At 38.2% G+C, this 13,830-nt stretch overlaps 1 protein-coding gene across 1 annotated transcript in view; it reads left to right on the top strand.

The window, feature by feature from the left end:
• LOC119741645 (MYCBP-associated protein-like) overlaps positions 1-13,830 on the top strand; it is a 138,025-nt gene that overhangs the window by 42,142 nt on the left and 82,053 nt on the right. The window contains exons 5-8 of the mRNA XM_038217479.1: positions 1,783-1,889; positions 2,959-3,127; positions 7,056-7,175; positions 10,045-10,108. Coding sequence (XP_038073407.1) covers positions 1,783-1,889; positions 2,959-3,127; positions 7,056-7,175; positions 10,045-10,108 — 460 coding nt within the window. The remainder of the gene's footprint in view (positions 1-1,782; positions 1,890-2,958; positions 3,128-7,055; positions 7,176-10,044; positions 10,109-13,830) is intronic.

Genomic DNA, 13,830 nt, shown 5'->3' with positions numbered 1-13,830 from the left:
GTCGGTCGGAATTTTTTATATTTTTTTGGCCAATTTTTTTTTTTATGCAGATTGAATGGGATATTCAATTATATGCAAAGTTTTAGCCTGAACTATTTCCATTGCACTACGAAAGCTATACACCCAAAATGGGCACAAAAAGTGAATAAAACCTACATGTACCTTGATTATTGTCAATATATTTAAGTTTGTGATTCTTTAAAAATAATGGAAAATTCAGGTCGTTTGCACCATATGCACAACGCTAGTCCAGACGTGAAACTGGCCAAAACTCCGTAGTGTGTGATGCACTGTGCATGTGTGGCGCGCGGCCGACAGACCTTGTTTTTACTGTCGAAAATTTCGGGAAACACGCTGCATGTACAGTCGACTCTCGTTAGTACAAACTCTGTTCATACAAAATTCTGGTTATAACAAACATAAAGCCATGGTCCCGACTGTGCATTTATGTGCACAATGAATGGGACTGATGTTCCTCTTAATACAAAATTCTGATATAACAAACAATTTGGCTAGGTCCGAACGAGTTTGTTATAACGAGAGTCGACTGTACATGTATCACTCCAAATACGAGTAGTGCGATCTCAAAATGACCTCTTGAACACGGAAAATACATACACAGACAAGCTAGATCAATTCTGTGAATTAACTTGCAAAAATGTTCTTTCTCCATCGGTGTTTTCTTGGCATTTTTACAATGTCGAATCCGACCAGTTGACAGTGCACCGGCCTGCAATGCATAGCCATGCTAGCGTTATAGATCGCATAGCCATGCACAGACTGGTTACCGCATTTTCATATTGTCTTCTAAATTGGCCCCTGCGCGGCGCGGCGGGAACCAGTCATCCCTGCATTGAGCTAGGTTTATGCACGTGACTATATAGTCACTGTGACATCGAATTGCGAAGAAGTTATATCGCGAAGCAAATTTGTAAAAATAATGGAGCTTTCTTTTGAAAAAAAATAGCGAATTAGTAAGAAAACAAATAAATACAAGCATTTTTGATGCAAAAGGGTTGTTGAGAGGTATTTTGTGAAGACAGAAAAGACAACAAGATTTTATTTTGATTAATTCAATCATTAATTTTTTATATTTTTGGGGGGAATTTCCGATAACATTTTTAGGGTCGCGGCCTAAAAATAGGGTCGGTCGGGTAACCGGAAGCCGAAGTATTTGATCACACTCAATTGACTTTGGCAAAACCGCAAGTCCCATCATCAAGAATATAAGTTAACCAGACCATTTTTTACGAGAGCGTGTTTCTAATGAAGATAGGTTTACATGGGTCTTGAGGAGAAGATGACTCAATCAGCCAAGACTTCACATCTGAAGGTTTTTCCCCCTAACCATAATTATTACTTCCTTTTGGTAATATGTGTTATAATTTATACTTTAACTTAAAAAACATTTTCTTCTCTGCTTTGCTTAGTCATTGTTTTACACATTGTACCAGGTCTCACTCTTAAACCTATTGTCCTGTCTTAGTCCGTGTGTAGTTGTTTAAGTTTTGTCCTGTCCCAGGGAAAGGTACAAAAGCAGTGCTTCACCTTTTTCCTTTATGTTGACTGTTCATTTAATATTTACACTTAATTACATACTGTCTGTGAAGAATGTTTTGTTTATACATATACTGTTTTCTGTCTGAATTGTTACCGAGGATGTCAATGTGAAAATAAATGTCGAATTGATTTGATTTGAATTGTGGATAAGGGCTTTGTGGATACATTGCACATAACAGTGACAGAATAACGATTGTTATGGAATGTTTGTCTATTTTGTAGGTTTTGTAGGACCTCGGTTTAATAACGATGGTGGCATCATTCCACATAGTATTCTTGGAAAAGTGGAAGACTTCAAGCTAGAAGCTGTGAAACATGGTCATTTTGAGGTATGGATTTTTCAGTTTGTCAATTAAGATCGTGTACGTGCGTTTTCTCAGAATGTGTGTATACATGTGCAATTGCCTCATGCACTGTATTATTGTTGCCTGAGAACAAGAAAAGAATATGGGTAGATAAACAGTGTATAAACAGGCTCATCACAAGAGGTCGGTGCCAATTTTAATAATTTGCCTCTATCATGTAACCATTTGACATGTCCATGAACAACCAGAAAAATGAATGCACAGTGATTGACATGTGTGCACACTTTTTCAATACATGTACAAGTTGTAAACCGAATGGATGCATTTCAGACAATTATTGGATGTAAATTGCAAATATTTCCACATACTAATCTTAGAAAAAATGCAAGAAATGTTTCAATTAATAAATTTCTTGTTGAAAAACAACTGAATGTTTGCATTCGTTTTGGGGATTAATTATTTCGTTAAAAAAAACACACAAAAAACAACACAACAATTGTGCATAATGTACAGGTGATGTGTTATACAATGTGTAGTGAAAATTGACTGCTGTAACGTGGAGCTCAATAAAACTGTTCATCCAAGTGATCATTTGTAGAGCATTCTATTGCCCACCTGCTAAGTGAAAGCATGGAACAGTGAGAGGGGAAAATATTGAGAGAACTTCCTGCTTGTCAACTCGACCACGCATACTGAAATTTGTATCCTTGTGGAGACATTTCTTTGCTCTCATGTTCTGAAGTTTTCGAGTTTGAATGTACAGTTTTAAAATGCTCTTATTTTAACCAATATTAATTTCCTTGGCTGAAATTCGGACTTAATATCTCTTTTCTAAAACTCTACCATTTGCGACAGATCAATACACCGTACCTTGGAAATTCCTAGTTTTTAAGTAAAATCCATATATGTATTTCGTGAAGACCTTGTGGAGATGTATTCATCTATAGAAATTGCCCTGTGGAGACGTATACAATCTTTTGTTCCCTATTGTGTGCATGTCTCCAGAGGGCACGGTGTATCAGATCAGCTGTGTTCATTAAGTTTGTACACATTTGTTTATTATATGTGTTTGTATTTGTGTTAATTTAACTAGACAAAGATAGACTCCATTCCAATCAGGCCAAAGACTCCAAGCTTGAAGTATGAGAAGAAACAGAAGAATGAACCTAAGCCACGAGACCCCTTCCTGGATGAAAATAATGCCCTGGTCAATTGGCAACTTAAGATGATAGAGAGGAAAAAGCAACAGGGCTTCATATCAAGTGAGAGCAATAGCATGATAATTGGGTTAATGCAGTTACATTATGCAGAAGAATGCTGCTTTACCTTATAACTTGCTTTTGGGTACTATTTTTCGTGAAAGTGGACTTGGACGAAAAGTGGAAATTTATGACATTTTCAGAACTACATACATCACAGCCTTGAATGTGGTATCAAATATTATATGTGTGGTGTGCCAGTAAGTTGAACTATATAAAATAAATCCGCCAAATTTGTTTTGGCTAAATTAATGCGGTTTTAGGTAGTCATTTTGGCAATCATATTCTTTGTTTAAATTATTTTCTCTGTTTTTTGTGTGCGTTTTTTTTTGGGGGAGGGTGTTTGTTTTTATTTGGCTTATTCTTGTAATTTATTGTCTCGCCCGAACGGAGTTCAGGAAAGAGACCATGCAATCACTACGTGTCTGTACGTATGTCTGTACGTGCTGACCATAACCCGCATGTGGGGTGATGGTCCTTTCAGAACATCACCCCACTTGTGAAACCTATAGAAAAACATCACCCCGGATGTGAAATCTTTAGAAAAAGGGATAAAAGGAACACAATGCCATCACCCCACATGTCCTTCCCAATGAGTCGTCTGTATGTCAATATGTCCTTCCGTATACATTGTACATGTATGTGTGTGGTACATTGGTTAAAAACACACCGGTAATTTTTCCATTTTTCTAGCATCATATTGAGCATGTGTGCTTTAGAAACATGAAATACATGTTAACAATTGAAAAGGACCGGTGTGTTTGCTGCCACCACCATCTCAAAAGTCTCTTATTGGAACCAAACTTGAGTCATAGATGTAATATGGCAATCTTCATGATAATACTGTCAAAGGTCACATACCAAGGTCAAAGGTCATCTAAGGTTGAGTTGTCCACTAGACTGAAAATGTAAAATTGGTCTCATTTGAAAAGTTGATGTCCAATTTGAACAAAACTTAAGTCGTAGCAATGGCAACCTTCATATGATAATTATGTCAAAGGTAACATGCCAAGGTCAAAGGTCATTTGAGGTCAAGTTGTCAAATTGGTAGAAATTGTAAAATTGGTCTCATTTGAAAAGTTTAAGTCAAATGGGAACTAAACGTGAGTCATAGATGCAACATATGGCAACCTTCATACGATAATGATGTCAAAGGTCAAATACCAAGTTCAGTTTTATTTTTACAGACCACATTCTCCAAGCTTAAATGTGCCACTTGATTCTCCACTTCTTGCTGCAGTTCACCGCAGTTCACTGTAATATTTCCATCATGAGCAGTTCATACAATTCCACCCTCATTATAAACTAGACGTGTTGATTGTTTACAAACAATGCAGCTGGCTTTTCTGCCTTTCAAGATGTTAATTATCAGAAATACTCTTTCATTCAAAAAAATGAACACAAATGATATATACGGTACGTTTGGAAGATCATAAAGTTTCAGTTAAAATGTGTCAAATCTACCGATCTGCAGAATATTATCATGTCAGAAAACTAGTTAAATAGATGGACTTTTTCTTTGACATTAAATCTCATTAAAACACATTGATGGTGTTTATCACAAATTTAGCAGTACATTTTCCAACATAAATCGTGTTAGACAATGTTCAATCAGAATTTTGAGCCAATCAGACTAATAATTTCCTCAATGCAAGACTTTCAGATTTTGTGCAAGTAAACTCCGGCTAAACGGACATCATACAACTCGTCAAATCGTTCAAGTCGGCCGTCTGAATAAAGTCCCGATTGTCCGTAATGCATTTCCATTGAATTTTTTATTTCTAAGTTTGCATTTATAAGTCGCCATTTCGCTCAAGACGTCGTGTTACTGTCGGTCCCGTTTCCATAAAAAGCATTACAAAATCCTTTGCGTAAGTCGGCATTCAACAAATCACGCATTAGCATCGACTTCCTGTGCTGCGGTTTCCAAGAAGTGTCTAGTGAAAAGTGGTTTGGCACGGCCCGTGCCGTGATCGCTGCATATAGTACATGTATCGGTGTCGAAAAAGGGTGTCCTACTGCATACATCCCATATATGCATTGTGAGCATATCAATACCAGTACCCCCTCTAGTCTATATGCATGCGCTCTGTCCATTTTGGGGGTCATCTTATGGAATGACTAGTGCTGCAGTCAATGCGTGCGTGGTATATACCGGTCCACGCACGCATTTAATTTGTTACATGCGTGCACGTACATATGTTCGTGGTCTCCACTATATCAATACCCCAAACGTGATGATACAAATCGAGGATTAATTTGCTGGATTCAACTCAAGCATTAAGGAGATACACCAGGGTAAATCGAAGCCAATTAGTGCAATGAATCATGTGTGCAAAAGGCCATTCATATAAGTCGGCAAAATGACGACTTACAGCAGATCTCGGCATTAGTAGCCGTCACAATTTCTCAGGTCCCGAGAGTACCGACTTAGCCGGAGTTTACTGTACTATTATCTACCCACCCAATCGGATACTGTTTTGGGTCGACAAATATTTTGTCTTTGTCTGATTCGTGACTCTGGAGGATTGTTTTCTTTGTATAAACTCATACATTAAAAAAAAAACAGCAATCAAAATCGTATAAAATCAATCACACATGTAGGTGTAGCCTAACATATGATGACGTCATCAAGATGACACTTGAAAACAATCACACGTATAATTTCTTAGTTTGTGTCAAATCTGGTCTTGATCTGATGATCAAAGCAGTGGCAACTTTCCTCAGCAAGGTTTCAAAATCATGACGTCATCAGACCGGAAGTTACTTGCAGGGAGAATTTGAAAATGATAATTTGTTATTAAATTCTATCATTCGATCCCAGTGTTATGATTATGTTCCCAGTCAAAATAATGATCTGTTACAATGTTGATCTTTGGATCTCTAATGTTGTCTGCCCGACCACTCTGCATTTGTAACTCAACAAATGCGAACCTCTTGTTTATTATGATGTTCAAAATGGTCAGTAGGCTTTGAATATAGTAACTTCCATTACAATAACGATGTGATAAGCCATTTGCGAGTGACCTATACCCTTTGGGATTTAAAATTGAAAAAACATCTGGTACACCGACTTGCTCAGAATGTTTGGCACATTTTAACTTTGAATTCTCCAGACCAAAGACACTGTTTCTAAAATCACATGATTTGGGGCAAGCTCTTGCATAGTTGCGTAAGAGACGCTCAGCACCAATGCATTGTTCACAATGGGTGAGAATGGCACAAGACACCAGAGCATGCCAGAGCTGAGGGTTGCTAGCGTAAGGCTTGCCTTGAATCACGTGATATAGTAACAGTCTCTTTGGTCGGCGGTCGGGAGAATTATGCAAAGTTTAAACATGCAAAGCATTGAATGAAGTCAGCGTTCCAGATTTAATTCAAATTTAACTTGCAAATTGCTTATTGCCCACTTGCAAAATGTCACAATACCCATGTTATCAACGTGCATATTGCCATGAATTATGTTTAAAAGCTTTTACAATTGTAAGAAATTTAATGTATTCAGTGTGTGTGGTCCAACTTCAAGTTTTGACAGTTATTAAGTTTTACAGGAATCCACTTTAAATCCAGGCTTCTGGCAGAAGTGAGATTCATGTCAGTTGTATTTTTGGGGATTTATAGTGGTTATTAACAGTCAGTAACATTGGGCCAAAAATGGGGATTGACATTGTTGAGTGCATGTGGTTTGAGTGCATGTGGTTTGAGGAATCAGATTACTTTCATCAAGATATTAAAAACTGTGCAAGATACCGGGGTAATTTACAGTTGTGTTACGCTAGCATTGTGTTCTTATTCCAGTCTCTGCTAGATTTAAAGTAGTTTCCTAAAAATAGGTACGCAACAATGATTCAGATTTACTTTTTGGTGAAATGTAATGTGTGTTTCTTAAATTTATTTTTCAATGTGTTAACACAATTGTATGTATTTACAGAGTTACTAGAGAAGCCAGTGTCATCTTTAGTGATGAACCATGGTGATGATTACCGTAAAGTACAGGAAGATCGATACCTCATCGAAAGGTCAATTCCAGCAGTAGACTATGGACGAGGATGTAAGTAAACATGCACAGATGATTAAAAAAAAGTCCAATTTTCATTTTGTCCACGGTCTTTATTGCCATTTATTAGGAATGTAATGGATTTGGGGTGAGGGTAGTTTTGCTCTCTGTCGTGTTTCTTTATATGGTTCTTTTTTGGTTTTAACTCTTTTTTTTAACAATGGTTATTTCTCCTTGTGGAAGAAATATTAGTCCTGAAAAGGACAGTTTGGTTAAACTTCTTACGTTTACTCTTCTGCTCTGCCCTCTGTTAGTAGCCTCTTTCAGGGATGCAATCTCCGGCCCGTGTTCTTATTGCAGCAGTCAAATATCACTCGCCGTGGACAAAATTAAAAAAACGGCACTTGTTTTCAATTGGCCAGATATCAATAATATTTATCCAATTAGAAACATGTTTTCGTTGTTAAAAAACTAATGAACTATACACATACTCTCCAAATGTGTATTGATATTTGTGATTTATCATTTTATATGCTGTAAAAAAGATGGCACTTTGAGGGGTTGGGGGGGGGGGGTTTTGGGGGGGACACTGAAGTGCAAAAGGCACAATTTTGCAGTGGGTGTTTGATGCAATTCTGTGAGCTGCTGCTATCACAAACAGAGCCATCCTTTGTTAAAAGCGATCTAATAATGTGTGTGGGGGGGGGGGGGTTGTTTAAATTGAGGGACTAAGGTTTTGCTTTAAACATGTGAGATAAAGGTATAAATTATATTAAATTCACCTCTTGGAAAAATTTGGTGTTTTGTTATGCAGTCTGAAAATTACAGGTAATTGGCTGTAATTGTTCATTCTGTAGGTGGATATTTTTTTGAGTAGGTACTAAATTTCAGTGCCTGTCCTTCTTTGCTAAAGGCTTTAGAACTTCCTTGATGTCCAATGTCCACAACAAATAAAAAAAACTATTTGTTTGTTTCAATGAACTACCATTGGACTACTGTTTGGTTCCATCTCGATGATCATTTACTAGAGTGAATGGGCAGTACTAGGAGAAACAGAATTGGGTCTTGCAGACAAGGAGCTGCCATGATGAATGATGATGAATGACTGGGCAGAGACTGCTAAAGAGTTTTGCATTACCCTGGACAATGATAGCACACAATATTCATGACCTGCACCCGATTTCACGAAGCGCTGCGACGCGTCGCAACTCGAGTTACGACGTGAAACACGTCGCAACTCGCGACGCGTCGTATCTTCCATTTCACGAAAGTTGCGATGTGTTGAACGCGTCGTAAGTTCCTTGACAACGGCTTAAAACACGTCGCAAGTTAAGACGTGTCTAGTGGTCGTCACAAAATAAGAAGAGTCATTTCTATTAAAGCCAGTTTTATGCCATAAACATTACATTAACGAGATTATAATACCGAGGCAATGTGTGTAAAGTTGTAAATAGAAAATTCATTGAATAATTATGAATTAGACCGGAATATTAGAATTGAAATTTCAAAGTAGCTATACAGTCCAATGAGAGTTTTTTTTCCTTCAAAGTTGCATCGCACGGCCGCCATTTTGTTTTACGTTTTAACAAATTTCGAGCTGAGATCCGACGACTGTTTGTTGAATATCAGACGACTATTTACTGTACGCTGACTAAATACATAAAACAGTCACCGAGTTGTGCTATAAATACACCTACGACGCGTCGCACTTACGACGTGTTTTGTGAAATGGATCGCAGGACGCGTCGCAGCTGCGACGCATCGTAGAGATACGACGCGTCGCATCGCTGCGATGCATCGTAAGTTACGAAGAGTTTGATGAAATCGGGTGCAGGGCTCGTGGATTATGGCTCCTGAGCTGTTGTGAAGTGGCATTGTGTGCGAATTATCTTGGCAGAGTCTTACGGGCATGGATATAACAATACTGAGAAATTTAAGAAACCATCTATCTGATAATTGAAACAAGCCTTATATTTACATCCACATACCGGTACCTTTTGTATCTTGCCACTCAGGTAAAATGCAACAACGATTTAGAGGTTGTTTAGCAATAAAATTGTTAGCTCCAATGTTTACTTAATTATACCTTACTCCCTAGTGTCTTTTACTGGGAACTGGAGCAAGTCCATAAAAATCCATCAATCACTGTGGTTCCAATACAAAACTGTGCATGACATAATGGAATCCACCGACCCACTGGTTGACATTCATGGACTTGCTACACATGGCTTTTATCACAATAGCAATACAGGAAGCTAGATAAAATCAATCGGATACCCCTAGCACTGCTTCAGGCCATTAGGCCCAAGTCCATCATACTCCATCAATATTAAGTTACACCAGGCCTGCAAAACCAATGCCCCCAATTCCACCAAAATGTGGGGATGGATTTGGATGGAGTTGGGGTGGTTAGGGTTAAGTAGGAATGCACAGCCCTAATGGTTGGCTAAGCTTTTGATTTAATAGGATTGAAGACACCAGTCCATGAGAAGTCCTAGCCTTTGATTTGTTAACCCTCCTGCTGTTTGAACAGTCACAGACAGTAAAAAAATATCATTCCGCTCCCCTGCCATGCCTTTTACACAGGCAAGTCACCAACGGTCAGATCATATTTCATACTGTGACTAGTCAAATTCAGTCAACAGACAAAAGCAGGCAAGAAGAAGGCACAGCTGACTTATCAATCACCTACAGTCAAAGCATAGCTGTGTCAAGTTACAAAACAGTCATAGCAAATCAGTTGTTTAAAATGTAGTCTTGGAGTTCTTAAGGACAACTTTGCACAGAATGTATGTTTGCATAGGAGGTGTTAAGGTTTTTTTTTTTATTGTTACTAGAAAGATGCGTAAAAGTGGAATAAAACAAAAATGACTTGAAATTCATTTTTTTAGAACATGTTTGACAATGTTGTTTGACTTTGTAGATCGTATTGGCAGTGAGTTCTGGAATCAACAGGAAAGAATTGGAGATGACATATCAGGGATTCAGTAAGTTATATTCCGTATACATTTACAATGGGCAATTTTTTTTTTAAAAGGTCTAATCGATGGGTTGGGTGATCATTTCTTTGCCTTCATGAGTCGGCCATCTTGATTCGAAAGTGCATGAGGAGCTCCCGTTGGCATTGTGTGGTTCCAGACATCCAGACCTCAACAATACACAACTTAGCTATGAGCTCTGGTGTAATCAACAAAAACAATACAAACACCGTTTTTGCAGGTACGGATCCAGAGAGGGAGTTTTGGGGGTGGACCCCCCTCCCCCTGCTCTGACACCCAAAACCATTTTTACTGGCAGTAATATATGCCTGTGCACACAATTCAGACAGAGAGGGCTGGGTGACGGGGATATTTGCATGGGCGTGTAAGGGGGGTATTTAATTTTTTTTTTTTATTTCATGTCTGTATCACTCTGAAAGCACCATACATTGTCTGTTAGTGTGCATAATCGTCCTCCCCCCCCCCCCCCCACACTATATTACTTTACGGAGGCAAAGTGTCTTGAGAAGAAAAAAAATGTGTCTACATTTCAGTATGGATGTGCAAGTGCCCTTTTCAAGAAATATTTACCCCCTTCCCTCAATAAAAATGACCTTGCTACGCCACTGATTTGATGACACTATTCTGTAATAAAGTGTTAATAATTGTTGGATTTGAACACCACCCCTATTGAAAGTATGGTATAAAGTATGGTACGCCGCCACCCCCCACCCCCCCCCCCCATTCATGTAAATGAAATCATTGAGTGTGCGTGTATGTTTTGTCTAAAATGCTCATGTGTATTTCTGAGTATTTAATGTTATTGTTTGTTGTAACAAATGTATCCCGAAAAATGAAATAAAAGAAATACATGAAATACATGAAATAAATGAAATAAATGAAATAAATGAAATAAATGAAATAAATGAAATAAATGAAATAAATGAAATAAATGAAATAAATGAAATAAATGAAATAAATGAAATAAATGAAATAATTGAAATAAATGAAACAAATCAAATAAATCAAATAAATCAAATAAATCAAATAAGTCAAATAAATCAAATAAATCAAATAAATCAAATAAAATGAAATAAACTCTCCGTGTTCCAAGCCATATGCTGTGTCACGGGGTGGTGGATCACGGTGTGAGCTTGCCACATGCATGTGCTGCTGGAACGTTTGGGGAAATCGTGCAGACTACTCAAAACATTACAAATCCGAGTTTCATTAGTGCTTGGAATAAATACATAGAAACAGAAAACAAATATGTGCACTAGCTGAAAAGAAATTTTCCAGTATTGTGAGATTACTAGCTGAATGGAAATTTTACTTTTAGATACATGTCTTTGTATTTTTCTGGCAGTAGATATTGTTGCCAAGTTAGACTTGAAAACAAGTTGGTGGTTTGCCAGGTTTAGTGTGCGTGCTGTGCCGCGTACCATTGGCATTGACTATACTAGCCGCATGCTTACGCTCTGGTGTCAATTGAATATTACATTAAAAGAAGTGATTCACAATACCGCTTAACTGTTGTTAGAGGGCTCAAATCAACAGAAACCCACATTGCATTGTGGAAAAAAGTCAACATCATGTGACTCTGTTCTATAGCAATCACATGCAGCGCTAAAACATCATGCCTTGTCCAAGCTTTCTCAACCAAATCTTGCAACTCTCCCTTCTTGTCATTACATGGGATGCCGCAATCATTCCAATATTTCTTCAGGCATATATTTACTGGCAGTAATATATGCCTGTGCACACAATTCAGACAGAGAGGGCTGGGTGACGGGGATATTTGCATGGGCGTGTAAGGGGGGTATTTAATTTTTTTTTTTTATTTCATGTCTGTATCGCTCTGAAAGCACCATACATTGTCTGTTAGTGTGCATAATCGTCCTCCCCCCCCCCCCCCACACTATATTACTTTACGGAGGCAAAGTGTCTTGAGAAGAAAAAAAATGTGTCTACATTTCAGTATGGATGTGCAAGTGCCCTTTTCAAGAAATATTTACCCCCTTCCCTCAATAAAAATGACCTTGCTACGCCACTGATTTGATGACACTATTCTGTAATAAAGTGTTAATAATTGTTGGATTTGAACACCACCCCTATTGAAAGTATGGTATAAAGTATGGTACGCCGCCACCCCCCACCCCCCACCCCCCATTCATGTAAATGAAATCATTGAGTGTGCGTGTATGTTTTGTCTAAAATGCTCATGTGTATTTCTGAGTATTTAATGTTATTGTTTGTTGTAACAAATGTATCCCGAAAAATGAAATAAAAGAAATACATGAAATACATGAAATAAATGAAATAAATGAAATAAATGAAATAAATGAAATAAATGAAATAAATGAAATAAATGAAATAAATGAAATAAATGAAATAAATGAAATAAATGAAATAAATGAAATAATTGAAATAAATGAAACAAATCAAATAAATCAAATAAGTCAAATAAATCAAATAAATCAAATAAATCAAATAAATCAAATAAAATGAAATAAACTCTCCGTGTTCCAAGCCATATGCTGTGTCACGGGGTGGTGGATCACGGTGTGAGCTTGCCACATGCATGTGCTGCTGGAACGTTTGGGGAAATCGTGCAGACTACTCAAAACATTACAAATCCGAGTTTCATTAGTGCTTGGAATAAATACATAGAAACAGAAAACAAATATGTGCACTAGCTGAAAAGAAATTTTCCAGTATTGTGAGATTACTAGCTGAATGGAAATTTTACTTTTAGATACATGTCTTTGTATTTTTCTGGCAGTAGATATTGTTGCCAAGTTAGACTTGAAAACAAGTTGGTGGTTTGCCAGGTTTAGTGTGCGTGCTGTGCCGCGTACCATTGGCATTGACTATACTAGCCGCATGCTTACGCTCTGGTGTCAATTGAATATTACATTAAAAGAAGTGATTCACAATACCGCTTAACTGTTGTTAGAGGGCTCAAATCAACAGAAACCCACATTGCATTGTGGAAAAAAGTCAACATCATGTGACTCTGTTCTATAGCAATCACATGCAGCGCTAAAACATCATGCCTTGTCCAAGCTTTCTCAACCAAATCTTGCAACTCTCCCTTCTTGTCATTACATGGGATGCCGCAATCATTCCAATATTTCTTCAGTTCGTTGACTCACATTGATCTCACTTGCTGAATGTCTGCCATCTTGAAAGTGCGTTAATGCGTTGTGTAGGCCCTAGTTACCAATGTCAACCCGAGAGCCGGAAATGCAGTTTTTTTGGGATCATATTGGGGGGAAAGGGGCGAGGATGTGCTGGGGTGCACTAGAGAACTGAGCAGCTCCTTCCCCACTGAAATAACCCATTGCATAGCACAGCGTCTCAAGTCCTACTGTCTGGCTTCCCGTGCCGACGCTGTTTTTACTGAATGATGGAGGATGCAAGCGGGTCCCTTGCGCTATAACCAGGTACTCCGGGTAGGTGGAGCTCGTTAGTCTTGGTTTACAATCCACCTAGGAGAAGGACAACTCTGTTCACAAACCCGAGTAGGTAGAATTTGTCAGCCTAGGTCAGCAATCTGCCTTGGAGAAGGAGAACTGATCACAAACGCGGGTAGGTAGAACTCGTCAGCCTTTGCAAATGGCACCACCTCAAAACCCGCTGTCCTGTGGGATAGGTGCAGCACAAAGGGCAGATGATTGCCAGGAACCCCCGGCATCCTCTGGCTAGCCACTGCAGGGACTAAACTTCAT

This window comes from Patiria miniata, unplaced genomic scaffold (assembly GCF_015706575.1).
Source record: "Patiria miniata isolate m_02_andy unplaced genomic scaffold, ASM1570657v1 HiC_scaffold_5, whole genome shotgun sequence".
NCBI lineage: Eukaryota > Metazoa > Echinodermata > Asteroidea > Valvatida > Asterinidae > Patiria > Patiria miniata.
Note: the sequence above shows the minus strand (reverse complement) of the source record. Positions and strands in the feature narration are given on the sequence as shown.